This window comes from Bombina bombina, chromosome 6 (genome assembly GCF_027579735.1).
Source record: "Bombina bombina isolate aBomBom1 chromosome 6, aBomBom1.pri, whole genome shotgun sequence".
Lineage (NCBI taxonomy): Eukaryota > Metazoa > Chordata > Amphibia > Anura > Bombinatoridae > Bombina > Bombina bombina.
Window position 1 is genome coordinate 299,356,303 of NC_069504.1, and position 27,712 is coordinate 299,384,014.

The 27,712-nt window shown below is 35.7% G+C and overlaps 1 protein-coding gene across 1 annotated transcript in view; it reads left to right on the forward strand.

Annotated features, from left to right (window-relative positions):
• LOC128664402 (solute carrier family 23 member 2-like) overlaps nucleotides 1–27,712 on the forward strand; it is a 391,187-nt gene that overhangs the window by 11,414 nt on the left and 352,061 nt on the right. The window contains exons 2-3 of the mRNA XM_053719234.1: nucleotides 1,098–1,295; nucleotides 15,687–15,843. Of these exons, the coding sequence (XP_053575209.1) occupies nucleotides 1,098–1,295; nucleotides 15,687–15,843 (355 nt within the window). The remainder of the gene's footprint in view (nucleotides 1–1,097; nucleotides 1,296–15,686; nucleotides 15,844–27,712) is intronic.

Consider the following 27,712-nt stretch of genomic DNA (forward strand, 5'->3'; position numbering starts at 1 on the left):
TTATGAACTGTATCTCAAAAGACATTTTGAAATAATAAAACAGTTTTATGTGCTTGTTGTCACAAAGTTCACAGAACATGTTTATAAATAAAAAATATTACAATAACATATTAATAATAACAACAATAAATAACAGCTGCAGCAGCTGGGACTGGAAAGCTACAATTTAAAGGGGCGATTACTGGATGTAATTGGGTTGTAGGGTGCCTATATAACTGATAAATCTGACACTTGTACTTAATACAAAGTCGTATAATTTAATTCTGAAAATAATATTGGGGAAGGAGTATCCCAGTAATCCCCTTTGAGAAAAATGGGGCATTTGTATTCTACTGACTCAACAGAAAATAGGGCTGGTCTTCATATTTTTCCAGGGCTGCATTTTATTCCAAGTCCAGCCCTGGCTAACAGTGTTCCTCAGAGTACAGTATATGTTGAGCATAATTGTGCAAGATGAGAGGCTTCCAGCTGTAAAGTTTCAGCTTTTAAAGCACTGCTCTGACGTAAAATAATACAAATAACAGCAATTTGTATTGGCAGAACAGAAGTGAACAATTTTTAGTTAAGTCTCCACTCCAGCTTAAAAGGAAATGGGAACATACAGTTTGAAAAACGCCACAAGATGGCATATGGGTAGGAATTGGAGTTATCGGTTTAAGTATCAGTGCATTTGCACGAGTACAAGTACTCATGCTAATACTTGGTATCGGCACCGATACTAGTATCGGTATCGGTGCAACCCTACTGCAACCCTACTTGCAGGCTAATGTTAAATTTCCACTTGTAATCTAGCCCAGTATTTCTTATCCTAGACACCATCAGACATTGAGATAGAACATATTAAAAACATCATGAGTTTACTTGATCCCATAAATACCTGCGTTATCATGGGTTTTTGGTAACTAAAACCTTAGATAGGGACACTGGGCTTCCTGGTGGATGTTATTAGTCAAAAGGAATAAGCCAGAGAAAACTAGATAATACTAATATTTCATATAACACAAACAAAAGTTTTAAGCCAAACCCAAAATGCTGAAGTACTGATTTGACAAAGTGCCAGTAAGCTCTGTCAATAATGTTGTTTATGCATATATAAGACATTCTTTTAATAAATATATCTATATATTTTTTTTGCAGCACTATATTTTGGCATTTGGAGGTATAATAGCGATTCCACTAATCCTAGCAGAACCTTTGTGTGTGAAACATGATAATTATGTAAAAAGCCAGCTGATAAGCACAATTTTCTTTGTGTCTGGAATATGCACAATTCTGCAAACAACAATTGGCACAAGGTAATAAACTGATTACAATGTTTATTTGAGGTAATTCATTCATTTATTTAAAGATTTGTATTGTCTTTTTATCTTTTAATTTACAGTCTCACACAGTGTGTATTATGTTGCCTTTTATTTTCTGCTACAATTTCTTCTTTTGACAGTCTGTTTAATTGTGTACCATGATTACCCTCACTTTTATCTCTTTTGTCACACAGTACTCTGCCTATTGTACTGTGCTGACACAACTGGCTTCATATAGTAAGGGAGCACCCATGCTCCCTTACTATAGGAAGGCAGATCGCCAATCGTTATTGAGAGTAACACTGTCTGCCGAGTGAGAGCGTTGGAAAGGAAAGAGGAAGGCAGGTGGGTCGGCCCAACTAGGAGAAGGGATGGAGAAGCAGGATTCCCTATGCTAAATAAAATGTGTATAAAGGGAAAGAGAGGGATGGGGCCACTACACTATGAAACAGTGGAGGGAGGACCCTATATTATGGAAAATATTGATCTTGAAGGGGGAGGGGGGCCGCTTCACTAAAGAAACATATAAAATCATACAAAATAATAAAAAATAAAATATTAATTAATATTAATGTTAATGTCTTCAAGTAACAAACATGGCGATAGTCAGTTGGAGGGTAAGAGAACTGTTGGGGGGAGAGCTGTTTGTGGCGATCAGGACAATACAGCACAAACTTAACTTTACAAGCTAACTGATCAACCCCTTCACTGCCAGGAATTTCAAGAGTGCCGTGCAGCTGCAGTTAATTGCCTTCTAATTGCCAAAAAACAATGGCAAAGCCATTCATGTCTGCTATTTCTGAACAAAGGTGATCCCAGAGAATATTTAACAACCATTTGTCTTATGACTTCAGTAGTTGTGTGTAAATAATTTCAGTGAGAAACACAAAGTTTTTTTGTTTGTTTTTTATATATTATTGTATCTGGCAGCCAAATAGGTCTAGATCAATACTTTGTGTTGTCTACTTTAAAAAATATATATCGTTTTCATAGGTAAATAAAAAATCTCTGATACTTTGGCCCAAATTTCTCCAAAGTTCTCTGTAGTGAAGGTGTTAATGTGTTCCCAAAGATCAATTGTTACTTTCTGGAATTATTTTTTTTTTTTTCATACAACACTTTTACTTGTATTTGAAATAGCTGATTCTGGACTACATTACAAGTGAGGCGGTATTTAGTGCTTTCGTTCGAGCGCTAACGCCGCCAGAAGTAACGTTTTTTGCTTGCACGGGTTAGTGCTCGTATTCCAAGTGCAACTGCGTTTACTTCTCCCCATAGACTTCAATAAAGCGTTCTTTAAAAACACTAACCAAACACCAAATGAAACCCACAGCGCTAAACCCAACATTAATGTTTCACATTCCAATGTTTTTCACATACAGGAAAATTTTATTTTTGGTTTTAAATAGATATTTATATACATTAGGCAATAAGCTGGGCAGTCTATTTATTTTTTAAGCTACAAATGTAGCAACACCCTATTTTGGTAAGTCTGCTTTTATATAAATATTTAAGCTACAGGTATAGCAACACCATATTTTTATGGACTACTGTCCTAAATATATAAAAAAATATTTTATATATATATAATAAGCTACAGGTATAGCAACACCCTATTTGGCCACACTTATTCTATATATATATATATATATATATATATTTAAGCTACAGGTGTAGTGACACCGTATTTCGACGGACTGCTCTCCTAAATATATACAAAATTGCTGCTCTTCTAATTATGTCTACTTTGAGTATATTTCTTTGTAGACCACATTTTTTGTAAAACAGGCATCACTTCCTATTAATAAGTAGCCTTGTTCTTGTCCATCTGTGACTTTAACTTTTACATCAGCAGAGCTTTTTACTCTAGAGAAAGCTACATATAGCTGACCATGGCTGAAAACAGGCTCAGGCAAATAGATGCCAACTCTATCTAAAGTTTGACCTTGAGACTTGTTAATAGTCATAGCGAATGCCAATTCAACTGTAAATTGTCTTCTTCGTAATATAAAAGGAAGTTCTGTATTACTTGGTCCTAAGTCTATTCAAGGAATAAAGACATTTTGCCCTTCAGCGGTACCTGTTAATACTTGAGTAATAATTAAATGTTGCCGCAAAGCTTTCACAACTAAACTGGTGCTATTACAGAAACCTCTCTTAGTATTACGGTTACGCAAAAGCATAATAATACTACCAATTTTAAGATTGAGTTTATTAACTGGCATTCCATAAGGAGCCAATTCATTTAAAAACTAAACTGGGTAATTTTCCCTGTCTTCCTGTGATTCGTCATCAATAGAATCAGTGCTTAAATAAGTAGAGGTTTCACCTTCTAACAAACTAAGAACTTCTTCATTGATCTTGTTAACATCACTATTTTTTGGACATAAAATTGCCATTTTGGCAAACTTAAAAGCATCCGAATCTTTTAACTGTTCACCAAAAATCTCCTTTACAATGGAGTCTTTGCAAATTATGTGAGATGGAATTTCAAAGATATCTACATGAAAGCCATGCTCATTAGTGAGTATTCCATCTCCAAGCTTTAGAAGCCAATAGCTAAACTCAGGATCAACAGATCTTACATTATTTGTTAGCTTCAAAAGCTTAAACTTATGCCAGAGTGGATTGAATTTTATGTTGGCTTCAACTATAGCTGATCTACTTCCATGTGCAACAACAGGGGTTTGTCTGAAATCACCTCCGAGCAGAATTGTTTTCCTCCAAAAGGTTTGTTGTTATTCATCAGCTCTTAAAGGAGTGTTGATGCATCTGAGTGCATCACTGGAAGACATGGTAGATTCATCCCAAATAATAATCTTTGCTGTACGAATCACGCATCATTAGAGGTTTGCCTCATGGAAGAGGTTGAAGTATCAAACAAAGGAACTGACAACTTAAACTGCGAGTGGTATGTTCATCCACCTTCAAGTAAATTTGCCGCAATACCTGTTGAAGCAACTGGTAATGCTACCTCACTGTTTCCTCTAAATGTCCTCAACAAAGTCTTTTATAGGTAGGTTTTAACACTAGCACCAGGACCATCAAGAAAATAACACCTTTGTGGTAAAGTGTCAGTTTCTGATGCAGGAATGATTTCTTCAAAACTTTGTCTTTGAAGATCATTAAAAGATGCCTTCATTTGGACTGCAGTATAACGTTCTAAAGCAGCATCATAGAGGTCTCTGCGATTTTTGGTAAATTGTTGGGAGGATTTGGTAAACCAAAATCCTGACAATTTTTGCCATTAACAATCAAGATATCTTGAATATCTCTAAGTCCATAATTTAAACAATTTTGACACTCTGGTGTGTGACCAGGGTATCTTGAAAAGTCTTCAAATCGTTTTTATTTATACTTTTCAAAAAGATATTTAGCATTTGGTGGAGATGCTAAAGCATAAATATGAGCAAAAAGCTCTCTAAGCAGTCGAGGCATAATTTCACTTGCAGCTTCATGTTAAGTCGGATGATTGATCATCTTCAAAAAGACAGCGTTTTTGAGCTGCTTCTTTAGATGTGTAAAACTAAACTTCAGCAAATGTTCGGATATCTTCAAAAGAAGTTGCTCCTTTAATATGGAGTAAAAGTAATCGTAAACAAAATCTCTCAACATCTTAGGTTAAATTTACAGAGTACATGCGACCAATGGTGTTATTTGCTCAATCTCATACTCTTTTTTCCATTTTGTTGTCTTTTGATGAAAAATAAAATGCTGAGGAATATCAGTGTAAAGATATGCATGAGATGACAAATCTTCTTGGAGTAACTTAAACCAAGCAGTCAAAGTGGTGTCTCTTAACTGTGTTCTTTCTACAGCAGTTTCAATATTATCTTCAGTAAAATATACCAGGAAGGTGAACTTGTAATCGCACAATGGTATGCGATTGATGGTGCATATGGAAAACAAAATGCTGCCATGCTGCTTCTGGAGCACTGACATATTGAGAATTCATAAAGGAAGTTATCTCATCATAAAGAAGAGTTTCATGTTCTTTAATTTAAAAAGAAATTCCTGAGGAGGAAAAACCTAAGAGGATGCGCTTGGAACACAGGTTATCAAAGTAGGACCTAACACTTTATGATTGTGTTTGTACCCGTATGCATAAATAAATATAAACAGCACAGTGTTTGGTATGTGTGAAAAATTAATAATAATGAGGCAAATGCCTGATGAAACGGTCTGGAATAGACTGAGAAACGCGTTGCAAAATAAATTTTGCCACGGAGCCTTTCATACACTGACACTGTCAGTTTTGGAGAAAAGTCTTGGTGGCGTGAGTGCAGCAGGAGAACACCTATCAGCTTGCAGCTCACCTGGTCCGGCCATTGGCCCTAAAAAACGTGGGTGCTACTTTCTAGACGCCTATCTGGATTCCACAGGTCCTCTGGGTGAGACCTCCAGCATACTGACTGCTGGAATTTGAATGTCAGCCTGCTTTATCACACCTTATTCATTTAAGGTGCCACTTTCCTTGTGAGTAGTTTTTTGCACACCACTTTTATATTTGTTGTTTTAACGATTCACACTATGTTGGCGCCCCTTGTTTATCTGCCATGTTCTTTAATTGCTATATAAGCACAGGCATGCCCTTTATAAAAATATTTGAATATGTACTTTACACTTTTTATGGAAACACAGCTTTCATTCACCTAGATTACGAGTTTTGCGTTATGACTGAAAAAGCATTGTTATGCTTCATAACGATGATTTTTCACTAACGCCGCTATTACAAGTCTTGTCAGAATAGGTGTACCGTACACCTTTTTGGCCTTCACGCAACGTCAGTACCGCACTTTAAGAAAGTCCTTTTTCAATGGGACCTTCCATAGCGCCAGTATTACAAGTTTTGCTGTGAAGCCAAAAAGTTAGCAGTACACTCTAAAATGACAAGATTCGTACCGCCATCTAAAGTCAGTAGTTATGAGTTTTATGCTGCAAAGCTGTAGCATAAATCTCATAACTAAACTGTCACAAAGTACACTAACACCCATAAACTACCTATTAACCCCTCAACTGATGCCCTCTTGCATCGCAAGCACTAAAATAAAATTATTAACCCCTAATCTGCCGCTCCGGACATCGCAGCCACTTCAAAAATGTATTAACCCTATTCCGTCGCTTCCCGACATCGTCGCCACTATAATAAAATTAAAAACCTCTAAACTGCCACCCTCCCGCATTGCAAACACTATTTAAATATTATTAACCCCTAATCTGCCATCTTCCCACCCTGCCGCTATAATAAACCTATTAAACCCTGAACCTAACCCTAACACCCCCTAACTTAAATATAATTAAAATAAATCTAAATAAAACTTACAATTATTACCTAAATAATTCCTATATAAAACTAAATACTTACCTGTAAAATAAAACCTAAGCTAGCTACAATATAACTAATAGTTACATTGTAGCTATTTTAGTTTTTTTTTTTATTTCACAGGTACGTTTGTATTTATTTCAACTAGGTAGACTATTTAGTATATAGTTATTAACTATTTACTAGCTACCTAGTTAAAATAAATACATAGTTACCTGTAAAATAAAACCTAACCTGCCTTACACTAAAAACTAACATTACAATAAAATAAAATAAATTAAATTAATCAAATACATTTATCTAAATTACAAAAAATAAACACTAAATTAAAACACAAATTACACAAAATAAAAAATTAAATTATCAAAAATAAAAACAAATTGCTCCTAATCTAATAGCCCTATCAAAATTAAAAAGCCCCCCCCCCCCCAAATAAAAAAAACCCTAGCCTACACTAAACTGCCAATTGCCCCAAAGAAATCAGCTCTTTTACCTGTAAAAAAAATTACAAACAACCCCACAACAGTAAAACCCACCACCCAAATAACCAAACCCCCCGAATAAAATTATATTTAAATAAACCTAAGCTAACCATTGCCCTGAAAAGGGCATTTTGGATGGGCATTTCCTTAAAAGGGCATTTAGCTCTTTTACTGCCCAAACCCTAAGCTAAAAATAAAACCCACCCAATAAACCCTTAAAAAAACCTAACACTAACCCCCGATGATCCACTTACAGTTCTTGAAGACCGGACATTCATCCTCATCCAGGCGGCAGAAATCTTCATCCAAGCGGGCCGAAGTCCTCATCAAAGCCGGCAGAAGTCTTCATCCAAGCGGGCAGAAGTCTTCATCCAGACGGCATCTTCTATCTTCATCCAGACAGCATCTTCTATCTTCATCCAGACGGCATCTTCTATCTTCATCCATCCGGCGCGAACCGGGTCCATCTTCAAGACATCCGGCGTGGAGCATCCTCTACTTCCGATGGTCAACGAAGAATGAAGTTACCCTTTAAGGTACGTCATCGAAGATGGCATCCCTTACATTCCGATTGGCTGATAGAATTCTATCAGCCAATAGGAATTAAAGGGTAAAAAAATCCTATTGGCTGTTGCATCCTATTTTAACTAGGTAGTTAGTAAATAGTTAATAACTATTTACTAACTAATCTACCTAGTTAAAATAAATACAAACTTACCTGTGAAATAAAAATAAAACCTAAAATAGCTACAATGTAACTATTAGTTATATTTTAGCTAGCTTAGGTTTAATTTTACAGGTAAGTAAGTATTTAGTTTTAAATAGGTATTGCTTAGTTAATAATTGTAAGTTGTATTTAGCTTTATTTTAATTATATTTAAGTTAGGGGGTGTTAGGGTTACGTTAGGGTTATGCTTAGGGTTAGGGTTAAGTTAGGGTTAGGTTTAGGGGTTAATATATTTATGTAGTGTTAGTGATGTTGGAGGCCAGAGGTTTAGAGGTTAATAACTTTAGTATAGTGGCGACGACATTTGGGGCGGCAGATTAGGGGTTAATAACTGTAATGTAGGTGGCGGCGATGTTAAATGCGGCAGATTAAGGGTTAATAATATTATGTAGGTGGCGGCGATATCGGGGGCAGGAGATTAGGGGTTAATAACTGTAATGTAGGTGGCGGCGATGTTAAAGCAGCAGATTAGCGTTTAATAGTTTTATTTATGTGGCGGCGATGTTAGGGGCAGCAGATTATGGGTTAATAACTGTAATGTAAGTGGCAGCGATGTTAGAGGCAGCAGATTAGGGGTTAACAACTGTAATGTAGGTGGCGGCGATGTCGGGGCAGCAGATTAGGGGTGTTTAGAAGTGGTTTTTATGTTAGGGTGTTAGGTTTAAACATAACTTTTTCATTCCCCATAGATATCAATGGGGCTGCATTAGGAAGCTTTTATTTCCGCGATTGCAGGTATTAGGCTTTTTTTTTGCCGGCTCTCCCCATTGATGTCTATGGGGAAATCGTGCACGAGCACGTCAAAACACTGCTTGTATTTGGGTGAAGCATGAAGCTCAACGTCACCCATCCCCACCCATCCTTAAATATTTTGGCCTAAAGGCAAAGCTGTGTTAACACAGCCAATAGAATAAATTACACTCCCAGTGGGTTATAGAAGAGATAAGGTAATAAAATGTTAATTTTCTATTGTTTTCTCCAAGTATTGGTGATTGGTTTATGAACAGATATAAAATAAAGAAGCAAGTATATGAACACAATGTGATAAAGTAATGAAATCTGATTATACCTACAAGCTCAACCCATTTAATTAGGTTGTGACTTCAAAACCCAAAATCAGCTATTTCATATACACAAATAAACCTTTAAAAAACAAATCTCAAACATTTTATACTCTGCAGCTAGTAAAAAAAGTAATTGGAAAGAGAAAAACAATTTTATAGTATACTGTCTCTTTAACTATTTGAGATGCTGCTTAAAAGTATGTGTTTGTTAAGGCTTCCAGGGAGTTACGTTGCTTTTTTAGTCAGTGCAAGGGTTGCTGTGCCTGCCTATGTGTGGTGAGATGAAAATGGAGTAGATTTTCTCAATTCTGTCCGCATAAGTCCTTGCGCTAGTTAGTTTATGGGAGTTTATGGGAGTAAAAATGCGGGCGACAGGTAAAATAAATGCGCTTAACTTGTATGCTAGGCATCGCCGGCTTTTGCGGGCAACGCCGCATATGTAATCTTGCTCCTAGGTGGTAGAATTCTTAGCTGGAACATAGTTCACTCAAACTTTGATAAATAGAGCCCATAGTGTGAGTTCATTTGCATTCCTGCTAATGTCACCAAAAGTGTTGTCACAGAAAGAAATTTACTTTATTATACAAATTGGTTCATTTATATGTGGACCTTACAGGAATTTATTTGAAACATATGTTTATAGCATATTATTGAATACATTTCATTCATAAGCATTTACAATCTAGATAATCTTTTTAGTTGACAGGTAGTGATGTCGCGAACCTAAAAATTTCGGTTCGCGAACTGCGGACTTGAACTTCCGCAACTGTTCGCGAACCATCGAAACGGGCGAACCGCCATTGACTTCAATAGGTAGACAAACTTTAAAACCCACAGGGACTCTTTCTGGCCACAATAGTGATGGAAAAGTTGTTTCAAGGGGACTAACACCTGGACTGTGGCATGCCGGAGGGGGATCCATGGCAAAACTCCCACGGAAAATTACATAGTTGATGCAGAGTCTGGTTTTAAGCCATAAAGGGCCTAAATCACCTAACATTCCTAAATTGTTTGGAATAACGTGCTTTAAAACATCAGGTATGATGTTGTATTGATCAGGTAGTGTAAGGGTTATGCCTGCTTGACAGTGACAGACCAAACTCCCCGTATATCGCACCACAAACAACCACAAACAGTCCATTTGCACAACCACGAGATAGATAGAATTGATAGATAGATACATAGATTACATAGATCAATAGATGCAATATACATATGATAGATACAAATTACATAGATCAATAGATGCAATATACATTTGATAGATACGAATTACCTAGATCAATAGATGCAATATACATTTGATAGATACGAATTACATTGATTAATAGATGCAATATACATTTGATAGATACGAATTACATAGATCAATAGATGCAGTATACATTTGATAGATACAAATTACATAGATTAAGATCAATAGATGCAATATACATTTGATAGATACGAATTACATAGATCAAAAGATGCAATATACATTTGATAGATACGAATTTCATAGATCAAAAGATGCAATATACATTTCATAGATACGAATTACATAGATCAAAAGATGCAATATACATTTGATGGATAAGAATTTCATAGATCAAAAGATGAAATATACATTTGATAGATACGAATTACATAGATCAAAAGATGCAATATACATTTGATAGATACAAATTACATAGATCAAAAGATGCAATATACATTTGATAGATACGAATTACATGGATCAAAAGATGCAATATACATTTGATAGATATGAATTACATAGATCAATAGATGCATTATACAATACATTTGATAGATACGAATTACATAGATCTAAAGATGCAATATACATTTGATAGATACGAATTACATAGATCAATAGATGCAATATACATTTGATAGATACGAATTACATAGATCAAAAGATGCAATATACATTTGATAGATACGAATTACATAGATCAAAAGATGCAATATACATTTGATAGATACAAATTACATAGATCAAAAGATGCAATATACATTTGATAGATACGAATTACATGGATCAAAAGATGCAATATACATTTGATAGATACGAATTACATAGATCAATAGATGCATTATACAATAGATTTGATAGATACGAATTACATAGATCAAAAGATGCAATATACATTTGATGGATACGAATTACATAGATCAATAGATGCAATATATATTTGATAGATACGAATTACATAGATCAAAAGATGCAATATACATTTGATAGAAACGAATTACACAGATCAAAAGATGCAATATACATTTGATAGATACGAATTACATGGATCAAAAGATGCAATATACATTTGATAGATACGAATTACATAGATCAAAAGATGCAATATACATTTGATAGAAACGAATTACACAGATCAAAAGATGCAATATACATTTGATAGATACGAATTACATAGATCAATAGATGCAATATACATTTGATAGATACAAATTACCTAGATCAATAGATGCAATATACATTTGATAGATACGAATTACATTGATTAATAGATGCAATATACATTTGATAGATACGAATTACATAGATCAATAGATGCAGTATACATTTGATAGATACAAATTACATAGATTAAGATCAATAGATGCAATATACATTTGATAGATACGAATTACATAGATCAAAAGATGCAATATACATTTGATAGATACGAATTTCATAGATCAAAAGATGCAATATACATTTCATAGATACGAATTACATAGATCAAAAGATGCAATATACATTTGATGGATAAGAATTTCATAGATCAAAAGATGAAATATAGATTTGATAGATACGAATTACATAGATCAAAAGATGCAATATACATTTGATAGATACAAATTACATAGATCAAAAGATGCAATATACATTTGATAGATACGAATTACATGGATCAAAAGATGCAATATACATTTGATAGATACGAATTACATAGATCAATAGATGCATTATACAATACATTTGATAGATACGAATTACATAGATCTAAAGATGCAATATACATTTGATAGATACGAATTACATAGATCAATAGATGCAATATACATTTGATAGATACGAATTACATAGATCAAAAGATGCAATATACATTTGATAGATACGAATTACATAGATCAAAAGATGCAATATACATTTGATAGATACAAATTACATAGATCAAAAGATGCAATATACATTTGATAGATACGAATTACATGGATCAAAAGATGCAATATACATTTGATAGATACGAATTACATAGATCAATAGATGCATTATACAATAGATTTGATAGATACGAATTACATAGATCAAAAGATGCAATATACATTTGATGGATACGAATTACATAGATCAATAGATGCAATATATATTTGATAGATACGAATTACATAGATCAAAAGATGCAATATACATTTGATAGAAACGAATTACACAGATCAAAAGATGCAATATACATTTGATAGATACGAATTACATGGATCAAAAGATGCAATATACATTTGATAGATACGAATAACATAGATCAAAAGATGCAATATACATTTGATAGATACGAATTACATAGATCAAAAGATGCAATATACATTTGATAGATACGAATTACATGGATCAAAAGATGCAAAATACACTTGATAGATACGAATTACATAGATCAATAGATGCAATAAACATTTGATAGATACGAATTATATAGATCAATAGATGCAATATACATTTGATAGATACGAATTACATAGATCAAAAGATGCAATATACATTTGATAGATACAAATTACATAGATCAATAGATGCAATATATATTTGATAGATACGATTGATAGTTTGATAGATTCGTTAGATAAATAGATAGATTTGATAGCTATATAATTTCCCTGACAGAGAATTACAAGATGTGGGTCTGAGACCCATGGTAAGGTTCCCAGAGGCAGTTGCGGCGCCAGGGCACGTGTATATGGCATGGATTTTTGGAACCGGAAGATGGAAAAAGATTCTTGGTCGGTCCTCCTGCTTCAAATTTTTGGGCACTGCGCGTGCAATCTATTGTGACACCAGATATGAGTGGTGTTTTAAGTAGTACTATTCTTAGCAGTTTAATACCTGTTACTCCCCCTATCGGGGTAGATGTATATGGCATGGATTTTAGGAACCGGGAGATGGAAAAAGATGCTTGGTCGATCCTCCTACTTCAAATTTGGCCAAAACACAAGTGGCTGTCACAAAACAGTCCGGCCACGAGATTGATAGATTTGATAGATAGATACATAGATTACATAGATCAAAAGATGCAATATACAGTTGATAGATATGAATTACATAGATCAAAAGATGCAATATACATTTGATAGATACGAATTACATAGATCAAAAGATGCAATATACATTTGATAGATACGAATTACATAGATCAAAAGATGCAGTATACATTTGATAGATATGAATTACATAGATCTAAAGATGCAATATACATTTGATAGATACGAATTACATCGATCAATAGATGAATAGATACGAATTGCATACAATTTTTAAATTTACACTAATGTTACACCAGATATGAGTGGTGGCACAGAGCAATTAATCACAGTATATGCTGTGAGCCTCACACACAGGCTGACAGGCAGGCAAATGCAATTAGATTACAAAAAAAACAAAAAACGACTGAAGTTCTAGCCCTAAAAAGGGACTTTTTGGGCTGAAGTTCTAGCCCTAAAAAGGGCTTTTTGGGGTGCTGTCCTTACAGCAGAGATTAGATGAGTCCTTCAGGACTGTAGTGGACACTGAATACACTAGCCTAGCTATCAATTTCCCTATAAAATCACCAGCAGCAGCACTAACCCTCCTCTCACTAAGAATGCAGGATCGTAATGAATCTAAAATGGCTGCTGCCCAGGAGCTGGAAGGGTCTGGGAGGGACTGTCTGCTGCTGATTGGCTGAAATGTGTCTGCAGACTGTGAGATACAGGGTCAAAGTTTACTAAATGATGACGAATAGGGGGCAGATCGAACATCGCATATGTTCGCCCACCGCGGCGAACGCGAACAAGCTAAGATCGCCGGGAACTGTTCTCTGGCAAACTGTTCGCGACATCACTATTGACAGGCTTTTGTGTTAAAAATATTTTTGTCTTAAAACTGTATTAATTATTACTCATAATATTCTAAAAAACAAATCAAAAGTAGTAATGTCTAATTTTGAACATGGAAATTGATTACTGAAGTATAAATATATAAATACATTATATTTTTTTATTGTGTCATGAAGACCTCATGATTTTAGGTGGAAGGAGTTAACTTTTCATCTGTGTGCTAATTATTTTGTTTTTCAGAGTATGTATGTCACTGTGTACTTTCCTTAGAAAATATACCTCCTGTCATAAATAGCTTGCAAGCTTCAATTGAGTAAAATGTATCACATACAACTGGAAGCCTGGGGCCTAAGGTCAGCTTTACGACCCCAGGCTGTCAACAACAGTGACATAAGGGTAGCTATCAAAGCCCAAGCCTTAGGTCCATTAAAGGTAACATTCTTAGATACTGTATGACCAAATATGGCACGTTTGGTATCAAAATAACCCTCTTGATGTCACAGGTTATATGGGTGTATGGGCTGGATATACATAACATAAAGTTAAAAGTTGTTCTATAATTTTCAACCAGGGATTTTTATAACATGCCATAAAATATAGGGGTGGTTACTTTCCTTGACTACTCTGAAAGGGTCCTGGTTAGAAACCTGACCTTAGAAAATACTGTATTTAACTGTAATTTCAACATAATACTTTTGTAAATCTACATGGGAAGCTATGCATAACAGCATGGCTGACCATTTTTTATACCATTTCCCTGGAGGCTATATTCTACTGGTAAAGTTATAGGTTCTGTAATATTGTCATCCTTTTTGTTTTTAAAAAACTGTTTTGCACTGTGTGTAACTGTTTGTTAACAAAAAATTTTTTAGATGCACTGTGTCTAACATTTGAATTAATGTTAATTAAAGAGACTGGTAATAATAGTACTGTTGGGTTTTTTAGAATGATTTTTGCCAAATTGTGTGTTTGGGATTTTTATCTATTAGTTTGGGTTTTTCCTTAGGATTTTCAATATAATAATCTTTAGGTGGTGGCAGCATTTAGAGTTATAGATGCAGATAGAGAGTGGTGATAAAAGGGATTTGTGTACTTTCTGGAGCTAGAATAGTTTAGAAAGTGTTCTGTTAACCCTTTCATCCTCGAATCTCAGTCACATCCTCAATTCCTCACCTGTACAGGCTAATCAGGAGTGGTGGTTGTGACATATTGTACTTTTTATAAATATAATGTAAATTTAATTTTCAAATTATCTGATTTTAGCAAATGTAGTACTTCTGTACATAGAAGCTAAATATAATTTATTAAAATCAATTTTTTAAGGCTATGTATTTCATTAGTAATGTAGTGTTTTTACATTGATAGAATAATATTAGGCATTTAAATGACCAAAATAAATCAGGACTATCACAAAATAAAGGAATTTAGAAACTTTTATTTTTTATTCTTTGGTGTGATTTTATTGACTGTAGTTTGATCTGGAGAACAGACCTCAAATGGTGTTTCATAGTGTGACTTAATAGGTCTGCTCTGGGAAAGCCAGCATGTTCATTGACCTTGAATGCCAGTGTTGTTATTATTAAAATTATTATTTGGCAGGGGAATAATGGTATATATAAGTATTCTTGTTAAAATAAATATGTATAGTTTTTACATTTAGCAAAATATCCTGACATACTATTTTTTTAAAAATTTCTAACCTCATGTTTTGTTTTGCAGGCTACCTATTCTTCAAGGAGGTACCTTTAGCTTCATTACTCCCACACTAGCCATTCTATCTTTGCCTCGGTGGAAGTGTCCAGATTTAGAAAATTCTGTATACAATGTTAGCAATAATAATAATATCACAGAAATTTGGCAATCTCGTATAAGAGAGGTAAGAATTTAACTAATACCCTTCAAACATTTAATATCATATTTTCCAAAATAATATTTTTTTAGCATTAATTAAATAAACTGAAAAAAAATATAACATTAAAGAACCATTAACCCCTTAATGACCGGACCATTTTTCAATTTTCTTACCCTTAATGACAATGGCTATTTTTACATTTCTGCAGTGTTTGTGTTTAGCTGTAATTTCCCTCTTACTCATTTACTGTACCCACACATATTATATACCGTTTTTCTCGCCATTAAATGGACTTTCTAAGGATACCATTATTTTCATCATATCTTATAATTTCCTATAAAAAAAATATAAAATATGAGGAAAAAATTGAAAAAAACACACTTTTTCTAACTTTGACCCCCAAAATCTGTTACACATCTACAATCACCAAAAAACACCTATGCTAAATAGTTTCTAAATTTTGTCCTGAGTTTAGAAATACCCAATGTTTACATGTTCTTTACTTTTTTTGCAAGTTATAGGGCCATAAATACAAGTAGCACTTTGCTATTTCCAAACAACTTTTTTTCAAAATTAGCGCTAGTTACATTGGAACCCTGATATCTGTCAGGAATACCTGAATATCCCTTGACATGTATATATTTTTTTTTAGAAGACAACCCAAAGTATTGATCTAGGCCCATTTTGGTATATTTCATGCCACCATTTCACCGCCAAATGTCATCAAATAAAAAAAAAAGTTCACTTTTTCACAAATTTTGTCACAAACTTTAGGTTTCCCACTGAAATTATTTACAAACAGCTTCTGCAATTAAGGCACAAATGGTTGTAAATGCTTCTTTGGGATCCCCTTTGTTCAGAAATAGCAGACTTATATGGCTTTGGGGTTGCTTTTTGGTAAGTAGAAGGCCGCTAAATGCTGCTGCGCACCACACGTAAATTATGCCCAGCAGTTAAGGGGTTAATTAGGTAGGTTGTAGGGAGCTTGCAGGGTTAATTTTAGCTTTAGGGTAGAGATCAGCCTCCCACCTGACACATCCCACCCCCTGATCCCTCCCAAACAGTTCTCTTCCCTCCCCCACCCCACAATTGTCCCCGCCATCTTAAGTACTGGCAGAAAGTCTGCCAGTACTAAATAAAAGGAGTTTTTCTTTTTTTTTAATAAAAAAAAATAAAATGTTTTAGCTGTGATGGACTCCTGCCTTAGCCCCAACCTCCATGATCCCCCCCCCAGCTCTCTAACCCTCTCCCCTACCTAATTGCCGCCATCTTGGGTACTGGCAGCTGTCTGCCAGTACCCAATTTGCCCCAAAAACAAGTGTTTTTTTGATCTTTTTTTGCCATTTTAAATGTTTTCTGTAGTGTAGCAGCCCCCCACAATACCCCAACCCCCTCCCCCTCCCAGATCCTTATATATTTATTTTTTCCCCCCTCTTCCCTCCTCATTGGTGTCAGTGGGTAGCTAATCGCGCGCGTGCACGCGCACCCGCCCACGCGCATGCGCGCCCCCGCACGCTCCCGGCACCCGGCGTGCACATTGCACTTACAGGAGCCGGATGCCGGGTAGCGATGGGCCGCCCACCCGCCTCCCTGTTGCGCTCCCACCCACCAACGAACCGGCACCATCGCTACCGGTGCAGAGAGGGCCACAGAGTGGCTCTCTCTGCATCGGAGTCTTCTGAAAGGGTATTGCAGGATGCCTCCATATGGAGGCATCACTGCAATACCCTGAGAGCTGCTGGAAGCGATTGCGATCGCTTCCAGCACTCTCTTAGACAACTGACGTACCAGGTACGTCTATTGTCATTAACTGTAATTTAATGCATGACGTACCTGGTACATCAGTTGTCATTAAGGGGTTAAATAAAGAAGAATTCCATAATTAACAAGTGCTCAAAACAATTCAATCACAATTATTTTGAATATTATATAAGCAGTAGATTTTTTTCCTGACAAATTTCAAAATTTACTTCAATTTGCCCGCTCCCTGTATCACGTGACAACCAATCACAAACGTTTATACGTTTACAGTGTTAACTGTTGCACATGCTCAGTAGAAGCTGGTGCCTCGGAAAGTATGCATATAAAAAGAATGTGTCCAATTTGATAATGGAATTAAATTGAACATCATTTTAAAACTGAATGCTCTATCTGAATCATGAAAGTTTCATTTTGACTTTAGTGTTCCATTAAAAAAAAAATTATTGCACAGCTTTCATACATTTAACACAGGCTGATCAAAGAGGATACACATTTAAAAATACATTATAATATAAAATAGAAGGAAATATTAAAATATACATTATTTTCAGTTATGTTTCCTAAAAAAAGAAATCATTATTTGATGCATGCTGAGAATGTAGTAAATCTATTTTAGGAACAAGGTCAAACAATGTTTGGGTGAATACAGCAGGGTATAGTTCTTCCGTGTATTTAGTACAATAACACTAGGAGAAAAAAAAGACACTAGGGATTTCCTGTTCAAAGATCTATTTGACAGTGAAATTCACTTTTTAACAGATACACAAACAATTTTCAGCATTAATTTGAATTACTTTTTATTTTTATCAAATTAAATGTTTTGCTTCACTTATAATTAATTATTTGTTTTTCATAATTTTTTTCCCTTTATTTTTTTTTTTATCAGGAAAATGAGTCAGCTTTGTTTATTTTAAGACTTGTTGTACTAAAATATTATACATTCCACACCCTTTTCCTGTATTCATTATTAAACCAACACAAATACTTCCAGCCAATTTCCTTTAATTAATTTTAGTTGGATGTCACTCATTGCTCAATTAGCTATTCCCTTTATATCTAAACATTAAAATAAAGTAAAGTGCTCTTTTTCGATGTCAGAATAATTACATTAATTGTTTTCTTTCATGCAAGAGTACATTGAACCAGTATGTTTTTGCAGACATAGGCAACACAAACAACAAATTGTCTCCTGATAAAAAAAGATAAATGTATTGGCAGCTGAGAAGTCAATTCAATTCAAGACATGTTTTCCTTTGCCTTTGACCTTTTTAGAGACAGAACAACATTTATTGTATAATTTCTTCTGGCTCCAAAGTTATGATTAAAAAAAAAATAAAAACATAAAAAAAATTGCAAGGATATGCTGACGACAATGAAAAAAATGCATGTTTTATAAATCACCTCAATGGTTACCTCAAATTAATTCTTCAAGCACCCCTATTTTAATTTTCTGTTATGGAAGTGTTTAATTAAAAGGAAAATGACCTCAGTGTCATACCCCCATAAAGGGCTAGATTACAAGTGAGGCACTATTTTAACGTGAGCCTGTAAAGCGATACATTTGCCCATTTACAGCGCACGTTAAATAACCACAAGCTCACTTTTACACATAGCACTAGAAATCATTAACCAGAAGCTCACTTTTACACTTAGCACTAGAAATGATTAACCAGACCACTGGTTAACAAAAATAAGTTGCCTCAATTGCTCCCAAAATAAAGAGGATAGCAAAGTAACATCAAATATAAATATGACCATTTTTATTTATTTTTTTAAAACTGCATGAAGCAGCTTTAAGGGGTATATACACATTTAAACACATAGGGGTCGATCCGATATAAAGCGCCGCCCGCAAAAGCCGGCGATGCCAATATTTGCGCGGATTTGGTATCACATATACGGCGTAACCTAGAAGTTACGCCCGTATATTTCTGCCGTCGCCCGCAGTTTTTTGGGCCATAGGCAGGTATACCAAACCCGCGCAGTTTGGTATCCAATATGCAGCGTAAGGACTTACGTGGCGAAAATGGAGAAAACTTACTCCATTTTCACCTCGCCACAAAAAGCAGCCGTAAGAAGCCTTACGCTGACTATTGGAGCCCCGTAACTCCCTAAACTAACTAGAAAATAAACCTAACACCTAACGCATGCGCAATGTCTATCTCCCTGTCAACCGCGATCCCCCCCCCCCCCCGAAATCCCTAATAAAGTTATTACCCCCTAAACCGCCGCTCCCGGACCCCGCAGCCATCTACATAAACTAACCCCCTACTGTGAGCCTCTAAAACCGCCGCCATCTACCTTATCTATCCCCTAATCTGACCCCTTACACCGCCGCCACCTATATAAAAATTATTAACCCCTAATGTAAGCCCCTTACACCGCCGCGATCTCTATTAAAATGATTAACCCCTAATTTAATCTACCTACCCCGCCGCCAGCTATATTATCTATATTAACCCTAAGTATATTATAGTTAATATAGGTATTACATTATATATATTAACTATATTAACCCTAATTATATTAGGGTTAATATAGTTAATATAGTTACTATAGTATTTATATGAACTATATTAACTCTATCTAACCCTAACTAAATTTATATTAAATTAATCTAATTCATTTATAAACTAAAATATTCCTATTTAAATCTAAATACTTACCTATAAAATAAATCCTAAGATAGCTACAATATAATTAATAATTACATTGTAGCTATGTTAGGGTTAATATTTATTTTACAGGTAAATTGTTAATTATTTTAACTAGGTATAATAGATATTAAATAGTTATTAACTATTTAATATCTACCTAGTTAAAATAATTACCCAATTACCTGTAAAATAAATCCTAACCTAAGTTACAAATACACCTACACTATCAATAAATTTAATAAACTACTAACATCTATCTAAAAATACAATTAAATTAACTAAACTAAATTACAAAAAAAAACAAACACTAAATTACAAAAAATAAAAAAAAGATTACAAGATATTTAAGCTAATTACACCTATTCTAAGCCCCCTAATAAAATAATAAACCCCCAAAATAAAAAAAATTCCCTGCCCTATTCTAAATTCAACAAATTTCAAAGCTCTTTACCTTACCAGCCCTTAAAAGGGCCTTTTGTGGGGCATGCCCCAAAGAATTCAGCTCTTTTGCATACAACAAATACAATACCCCTCCCCCCATTACAACCCACCACCCACATACCCCGATTCTAAACCCACCCAAACCCCCCTTAAAAAAGCCTAACACTACCCCCCTGAAGATCTCCCTACCTTGTCTTCACCACACCGGGCCGAACTCCTGATCCGATCCGGGCGATGTCTTCCTCCAAGCGGCAAAGAAGAATTCTTCCTCCGGCGATGTCTTCCTCCAAGCGGCAAAGAAGAATTCTTCCTCCGGCGACGTCTTCCTCCAAGCGGCAGCAAAGTCTTCATTCTTCCGGCGGCATCTTCAATCTTCTTTCTTCGCTCCGCCGCCGCGGAGCATCCATCCCGGCCGACTGCTGAACTTGGAATGATGTACCTTTAAATGACGTCATCCAAGATGGCGTCCGCCGAATTCCGATTGGCTGATAGGATTCTATCAGCCAATCGGAATTAAGTTAAAAAAATCTGATTGGCTGATTGAATCAGCCAATCAGATTCAAGTTCAATCCGATTGGCTGATCCAATCAGCCAATCAGATTGAGCTCGCATTCTATTGGCTGATCGGAACAGCCAATAGAATGCGAGCTCAATCTGATTGGCTGATTGGATCAGCCAATCGGATTGAACTTGAATCTGATTGGCTGATTCAATCAGCCAATCAGATTTTTTTAACTTAATTCCGATTGGCTGATAGAATCCTATCAGCCAATCGGAATTCGGCGGACGCCATCTTGGATGACGTCATTTAAAGGTACATCATTCCAAGTTCAGCAGTCGGCCGGGATAGATGCTCCGCGGCGGCGGAGCGAAGAAAGAAGATTGAAGATGCCGCCGGAAGAATGAAGACTTTGCTGCCGCTTGGAGGAAGACGTCGCCGGAGGAAGAATTCTTCTTTGCCGCTTGGAGGAAGACATCGCCGGAGGAAGAATTCTTCTTTGCCGCTTGGAGGAAGACATCGCCCGGATCGGATCAGGAGTTCGGCCCGGTGTGGTGAAGACAAGGTAGGGAGATCTTCAGGGGGGTAGTGTTAGGCTTTTTTAAGGGGGGTTTGGGTGGGTTTAGAATAGGGGTATGTGGGTGGTGGGTTGTAATGGGGGGGGGTATTGTATTTGTTGTATGCAAAAGAGCTGAATTCTTTGGGGCATGCCCCACAAAAGGCCCTTTTAAGGGCTGGTAAGGTAAAGAGCTTTGAAATTTGTTGAATTTAGAATAGGGCAGGGAATTTTTTTTATTTTGGGGGTTTATTATTTTATTAGGGGGCTTAGAATAGGTGTAATTAGCTTAAATATCTTGTAATCTTTTTTTTATTTTTTGTAATTTAGTGTTTGTTTTTTTTTGTAATTTAGTTTAGTTAATTTAATTGTATTTTTAGATAGATGTTAGTAGTTTATTAAATTTATTGATAGTGTAGGTGTATTTGTAACTTAGGTTAGGATTTATTTTACAGGTAATTGGGTAATTATTTTAACTAGGTAGATATTAAATAGTTAATAACTATTTAATATCTATTATACCTAGTTAAAATAATTAACAATTTACCTGTAAAATAAATATTAACCCTAACATAGCTACAATGTAATTATTAATTATATTGTAGCTATCTTAGGGTTTATTTTATAGGTAAGTATTTAGATTTAAATAGGAATATTTTAGTTTATAAATGAATTAGATTAATTTAATATAAATTTAGTTAGGGTTAGATAGAGTTAATATAGTTCATATAAATACTATAGTAACTATATTAACTATATTAACCCTAATATAATTAGGGTTAATATAGTTAATATATATAATGTAATACCTATATTAACTATAATATACTTAGGGTTAATATAGATAATATAGCTGGCGGCGGGGTAGGTAGATTAAATTAGGGGTTAATCATTTTAATAGAGATGGCGGCGGTGTAAGGGGCTTACATTAGGGGTTAATAATTTTAATATAGATGGCGGCGGTGTTAGGGGCTCACTTTAGGGGGTTATAGATATAATATAGCTGGCGGCGGGGTACGGGAGCGGCGGTTTAGGGGTTAATAATTTTATTAGGTTGCGGTGGGGTAAAGGAGCGGCGGTTTAGGGGTTAATAGCATTTTTATTGTTAGGATAGTGAGGGGGGATAGCGGATAGAGGGTTAGACAGTGCGGGCTATGTTAGGGAGGCGTGTTAGACAGTGCGGGCTATGTTAGGGAGGCGTGTTAGACAGTGCGGGTGTTTTAGACTTTAGTCAGGTTTTATAGGCGCCGGCAGTTTCTAACGTGGCGCAAGTCACTGGCGACGCCAGAAATTTGTACTTACGCAGATTTCTGGACATCGCTGGTTTGTGAGACTTACGGCACGTTAGCATCTGACGGCGACCTATATGGGATGGCTCGAGTTGCGAGCTGAAACTGCGGGCGACGCCGGTTCCCTCGCTTGCGCCGCAAACTGCGATCGATATCGGATCGCGCCCATAAATATCAATGTATATATGCATATACATGTATATTTATTTATTGCTGCTCAACGCTGTGCAATTTGCCCCCATTCGCTGTGCTAGGTGGTTTGCTGTGGCTTTCGGCAAATTAGTGCACCACTTGTAATCTGGGCCTTAATGTTTAATGAAGCTTTGCTGATGTATGCTATGTATGTAAAAAAAAAAGGGTTTCAACCTGCCGTAAATGCCAAATGTGCACCATCTAATTCCCTCTGTTTCTTGGCAAAGTATTTTGCATCATATTCTGGCAGATGTTTAGGATTTAAAATCTAATAATAAAAATTCTATAGTTGGGGTACAATAAGCATATAAAAATATTCCACAACAATAACTAGATATTGCTCAGTTGAAGTCTTGGTTCTTTATCTATACTGAAATAAAAAAAAAGGATGTTTTATCTTGATCAAAGTCAATGCCCTCATCTTCTGGCCAGCAAAAGGCCTAACCAAAATGTAAAAACAACACATCCAAAGTTCAGAAATAATCAACCCTGAAGGTCCATGATACCTCTGCTGAAAGAGACATGAAAGCCAAATTTTAACTTTCTTGTTTCAGATAGTGCATGCAATTTTAAGACACTTTTCAACTTACTACTAAGTTTATATTAAGTCTAAAGTGCTTCTTAAGTGATTTGTAAAGTATAGATTCTTTAAAAAGAATTGGTTTTATGGTAATTACTGTAAAAAGCTGTTATAAGCCATGCAATCATATGCTTAAATGCCTCTCAGTAATTAAAAAAAAAAACTGCTCATACTAAATATTTTATTTCCAGTAGTCTAGAAGCAGTAAAGCCGGCTAGGTATGCTAACTGCTTCTTGTGGTTTTATCAGGTCAGAAAAGTCTCTTGAAAGATTCATTAAAGGAAAATATTTCATTGAAAGTCTTGTAGATCTCTAAGGGTATTAACTATATATCTCACCGACAAGAGGAGAATAATGCAGCATAATGTAATACTCTAAAGAATGCAAGTTTTATTTATTTTACTCTTTGAATTGTGTAATTTACACAGCAAAAAATACACATATGAACTGTATTACCGCTAAAAAAACATACCTGCACAACAACAAAATGCCCTAAAATGTAAGAAGATTTTATTCTTGCACTAATACTCTTCCCTCCTATTTACCAAAAAAAAAAAATAGCGTGGCCAACATTGCTCTTGTACACCTTATACTTTCAATGAATATCTTTGCTGTTTTAAATAGCACTCATATTACAAGTTGAAAGATAAACGTTGCGCTCGAGCGAAAGCTAAAACTGCAATGGAATATTTAGCGCAACTTGAGACCTAAAGTTAAAGTGTAAAGGTTAAAACATTTTTTCACAAATCACATCAAAAACATATTAAAGTAAAGTATTCTCTCATATATACACTTTTTAACAATTTAAAAAAAAATTGTTTAAAAGGTTTTAAAAGGATTAAAAAGGGATATGGTATATGGCAAGTGTTTGACTAGAAAGCTGTACAGTGTGTGTATATATATATATATATATATATATATATATATATATATATATATATATATATATATATATAATTACAATATATAAATATATGTCTAAATATGTGTGTGTGCATATATATATATATATATATATATATATATATATATATATATATACATAAATACATTTAAAGATTCAATATCATTTTTATTAATTTTTAATATGTTTTAATTTGCTTTTAATAAAAATACTATACATTTCTATCTATCTATCTATCTATCTATCTATCTATCTATCTATCTATCTATCTATAAATATTCATATAGCTATATAGGTATATATAATGTATGTGTATATATATATATACTTACCCTGGTGATTTTGGCCTGATAACATGCACACAAGTTGACACAAAGGGGTTTGAATGGCTATTAAAGGTAACCATCCTCACCTGTGATCTGTTTGCTTGTAATTAGTGTGTGTGTATAAAAGGTCAATGAGTTTCTGGACTCCTGACAGACCCTTGCATCTTTCATCCAGTGCTGCACTGACGTTTCTGGATTCTGAGTCATGGGGAAAGCAAAAGAATTGTCAAAGGATCTGCGGGAAAAGGTAGGTGAACTGTATAAAACAGGAAAGGGATATAAAAAGATATCCAAGGAATAGAGAATGCAAATCAGCAGTGTTCAAACTCTAATCAAGAAGTGGAAAATGAGGGGTTCGGTTTGATAACATACTGCATTCATCTTGCCATCAATTCTGACCAAATTTCCTGTGCCTTTGTAGCTCACACATCCCCAAAACATCAGCGATCCACCTCCATGTTTCACAGTAGAAATGGTGTGCCTTACATCATAGGCCTTGTTGACTCCTCTCCAAATGTAGTGTTTATGGTTGTGGCCAAAAGCTCAATTTTGGTCTCATCACTAGAAATGACTTTGTGCCAGAAGGTTTGAGGCTTGTCTCTGTGCTGTTTGGCGTATTGTATAGCAATGGCTTTCTTCTGACGACTCGATCATGCAGCCCATCTTTCTTCAAGTGCCTCCTTATTGTGCACCTTGAAACAGCCACACCACACCGTATTTCACCTGAAGTTATTTGTGGGTTTGTCTTTGCATCCCAAACAATTTTCCTGGCAGTTGTGGCTGAAATTTTAGTTGGTCTACCTGACCGTGGCTTGGTTTCAACAGAACCCCTCATTTTCCACTTCTTTATTAGAGTTTGAACACTGCTGATTTGCATTCTCAATTCCTTGGATATCTTTTTATATCCCTTTCCTTTTTTATACAGTTCAACTACCTTTTCCCGCAGATCCTTTGACATTTCTTTTGCTTTCCCCATGACTCAGAATCTAGAAACGTCAGTGCAGCACTGGATGAAAGATGCAAGGGTCTGTCAGGAGTCCAGAAACGCATTGACCTTTTATACACACACACTAATTACAAGCAAACAGATCACAGGTGAGGATGGTTATCTTTAATAGCCATTCAAACCCCTTTGTGTCAACTTGTGTGCATGTTTTCAGGCCAAAATCACCAGGGTATATAAACTTTTGATCAGGGTCATTTGGGTAGTTTCTGTTGTCATTATGATTTAAAAAGAGTAAACACAGTTGATTGATAATAAATAGCTTCAGCCAAACACTAACAATGAATGAAAGAAAAGTTTTTGTGTTATCATTCATATTATCTGAAAAATAGCCAAGAAATCATAAATTCTGCCAGGGTATGTAAACTTATGAGCACAACTGTATATGTGTGTGTGTGTGTTAAAAAAATAAATAACATTTTCTTTTATGTAAAGAAATAGAAATTTTAAATATTCCTAACACTTTTTGTGTGTAGCGCCGTGTTAGGTTAGTGTAATGCTCATGGAATATTTCCCTATCAGACCAAACTTGGCCAGTAGTCTTTTTATCCCAGTGTCAAGTGTCAAGATAAGGAAATATCCCAGAATAAAGAAGAAATAAATAAATGAGGATGCAATCCAATACTCACAGTAGAGATGAGAAAACAGGGAAGTGGTCCCAGACAGGGCAAGGGAGGCACCAGGAAGACAGTTCAATCTTTCAGGGAGCCAATGGGTAATGCAAAGAGTGGTAAATAAAGCAAAGTCTGGCAACAGGCAGGTAATCCAAGGGATCAGCAGATCAGGGGTTAAAAAAGGAGAGTGGTCAGAGACAAGCATAGTTTGGCAGCAATAATCCAACAGTTCAGGGATTAATCAGTGAACTGCAGAGTTCACTGCAGAGTTCAGCAACAGTAAGGCTATCAGCAGTTCAGGGGTTAATCAGTAGAGTGGTCACAGACAGGCAGAGTTCAGCAAAAGTAAGGCAATCAGCAGCTCAGGGGTTAATCAGTAGAGTGGTCACAGACAGGCAGAGTTCAACAACCGTAAGGCAATCAGCATTAGCAAACAGAGCTATAGAACAAAGCATCCAGGGAGCACAAGACAACCTATACTTGGGCAAGGTATAGGAAGTGAGGAGGTACTTACATAGGCGCAGGTTCGTGCTAAGTATACCAGACAGGTGAGTGGCATCAGGGGAAAGACCCAACTTGTGGCGATGACGTCATCACTGCATGCACAACAGCTGCCGCAACCATAACAAAGGCCGTGGGAGGAGAGTGTCGGCCGCCGCAGAGACATAGCGGCGTGACACAGCCCCCTTCTTAAAAGGGTACCTCAGGGACCCAGAGATGGTTTGTAGGGGTGAGTAGCATAAAACCTGGAGACCAAAGATGGAGCATGCACATCGTGGGCTGGAATCCAGGAACAATCCGCCACAGAGTAACCCTTCCAGTGCACAAGGTATTGAAGTTGCCTGCACCTGTATCTGGAGTCCAGGATCTTAGAGACCTCATACTCTGGTTCACCATGAAGCAAGATCGGAGGAGGAGGAGTTCTGAGTCGAGTATATATGTTTGTGATGTAGGGTTTGAGCAGTGAGATATGGAAGACTGGGTGTATGTGCAGGGTTCTGGGCAAAGCCACTTTGTAGGCAACAGGAGATAGTCTTTTATGGACCTTGTAAGGGCTGATATATCTAGGCC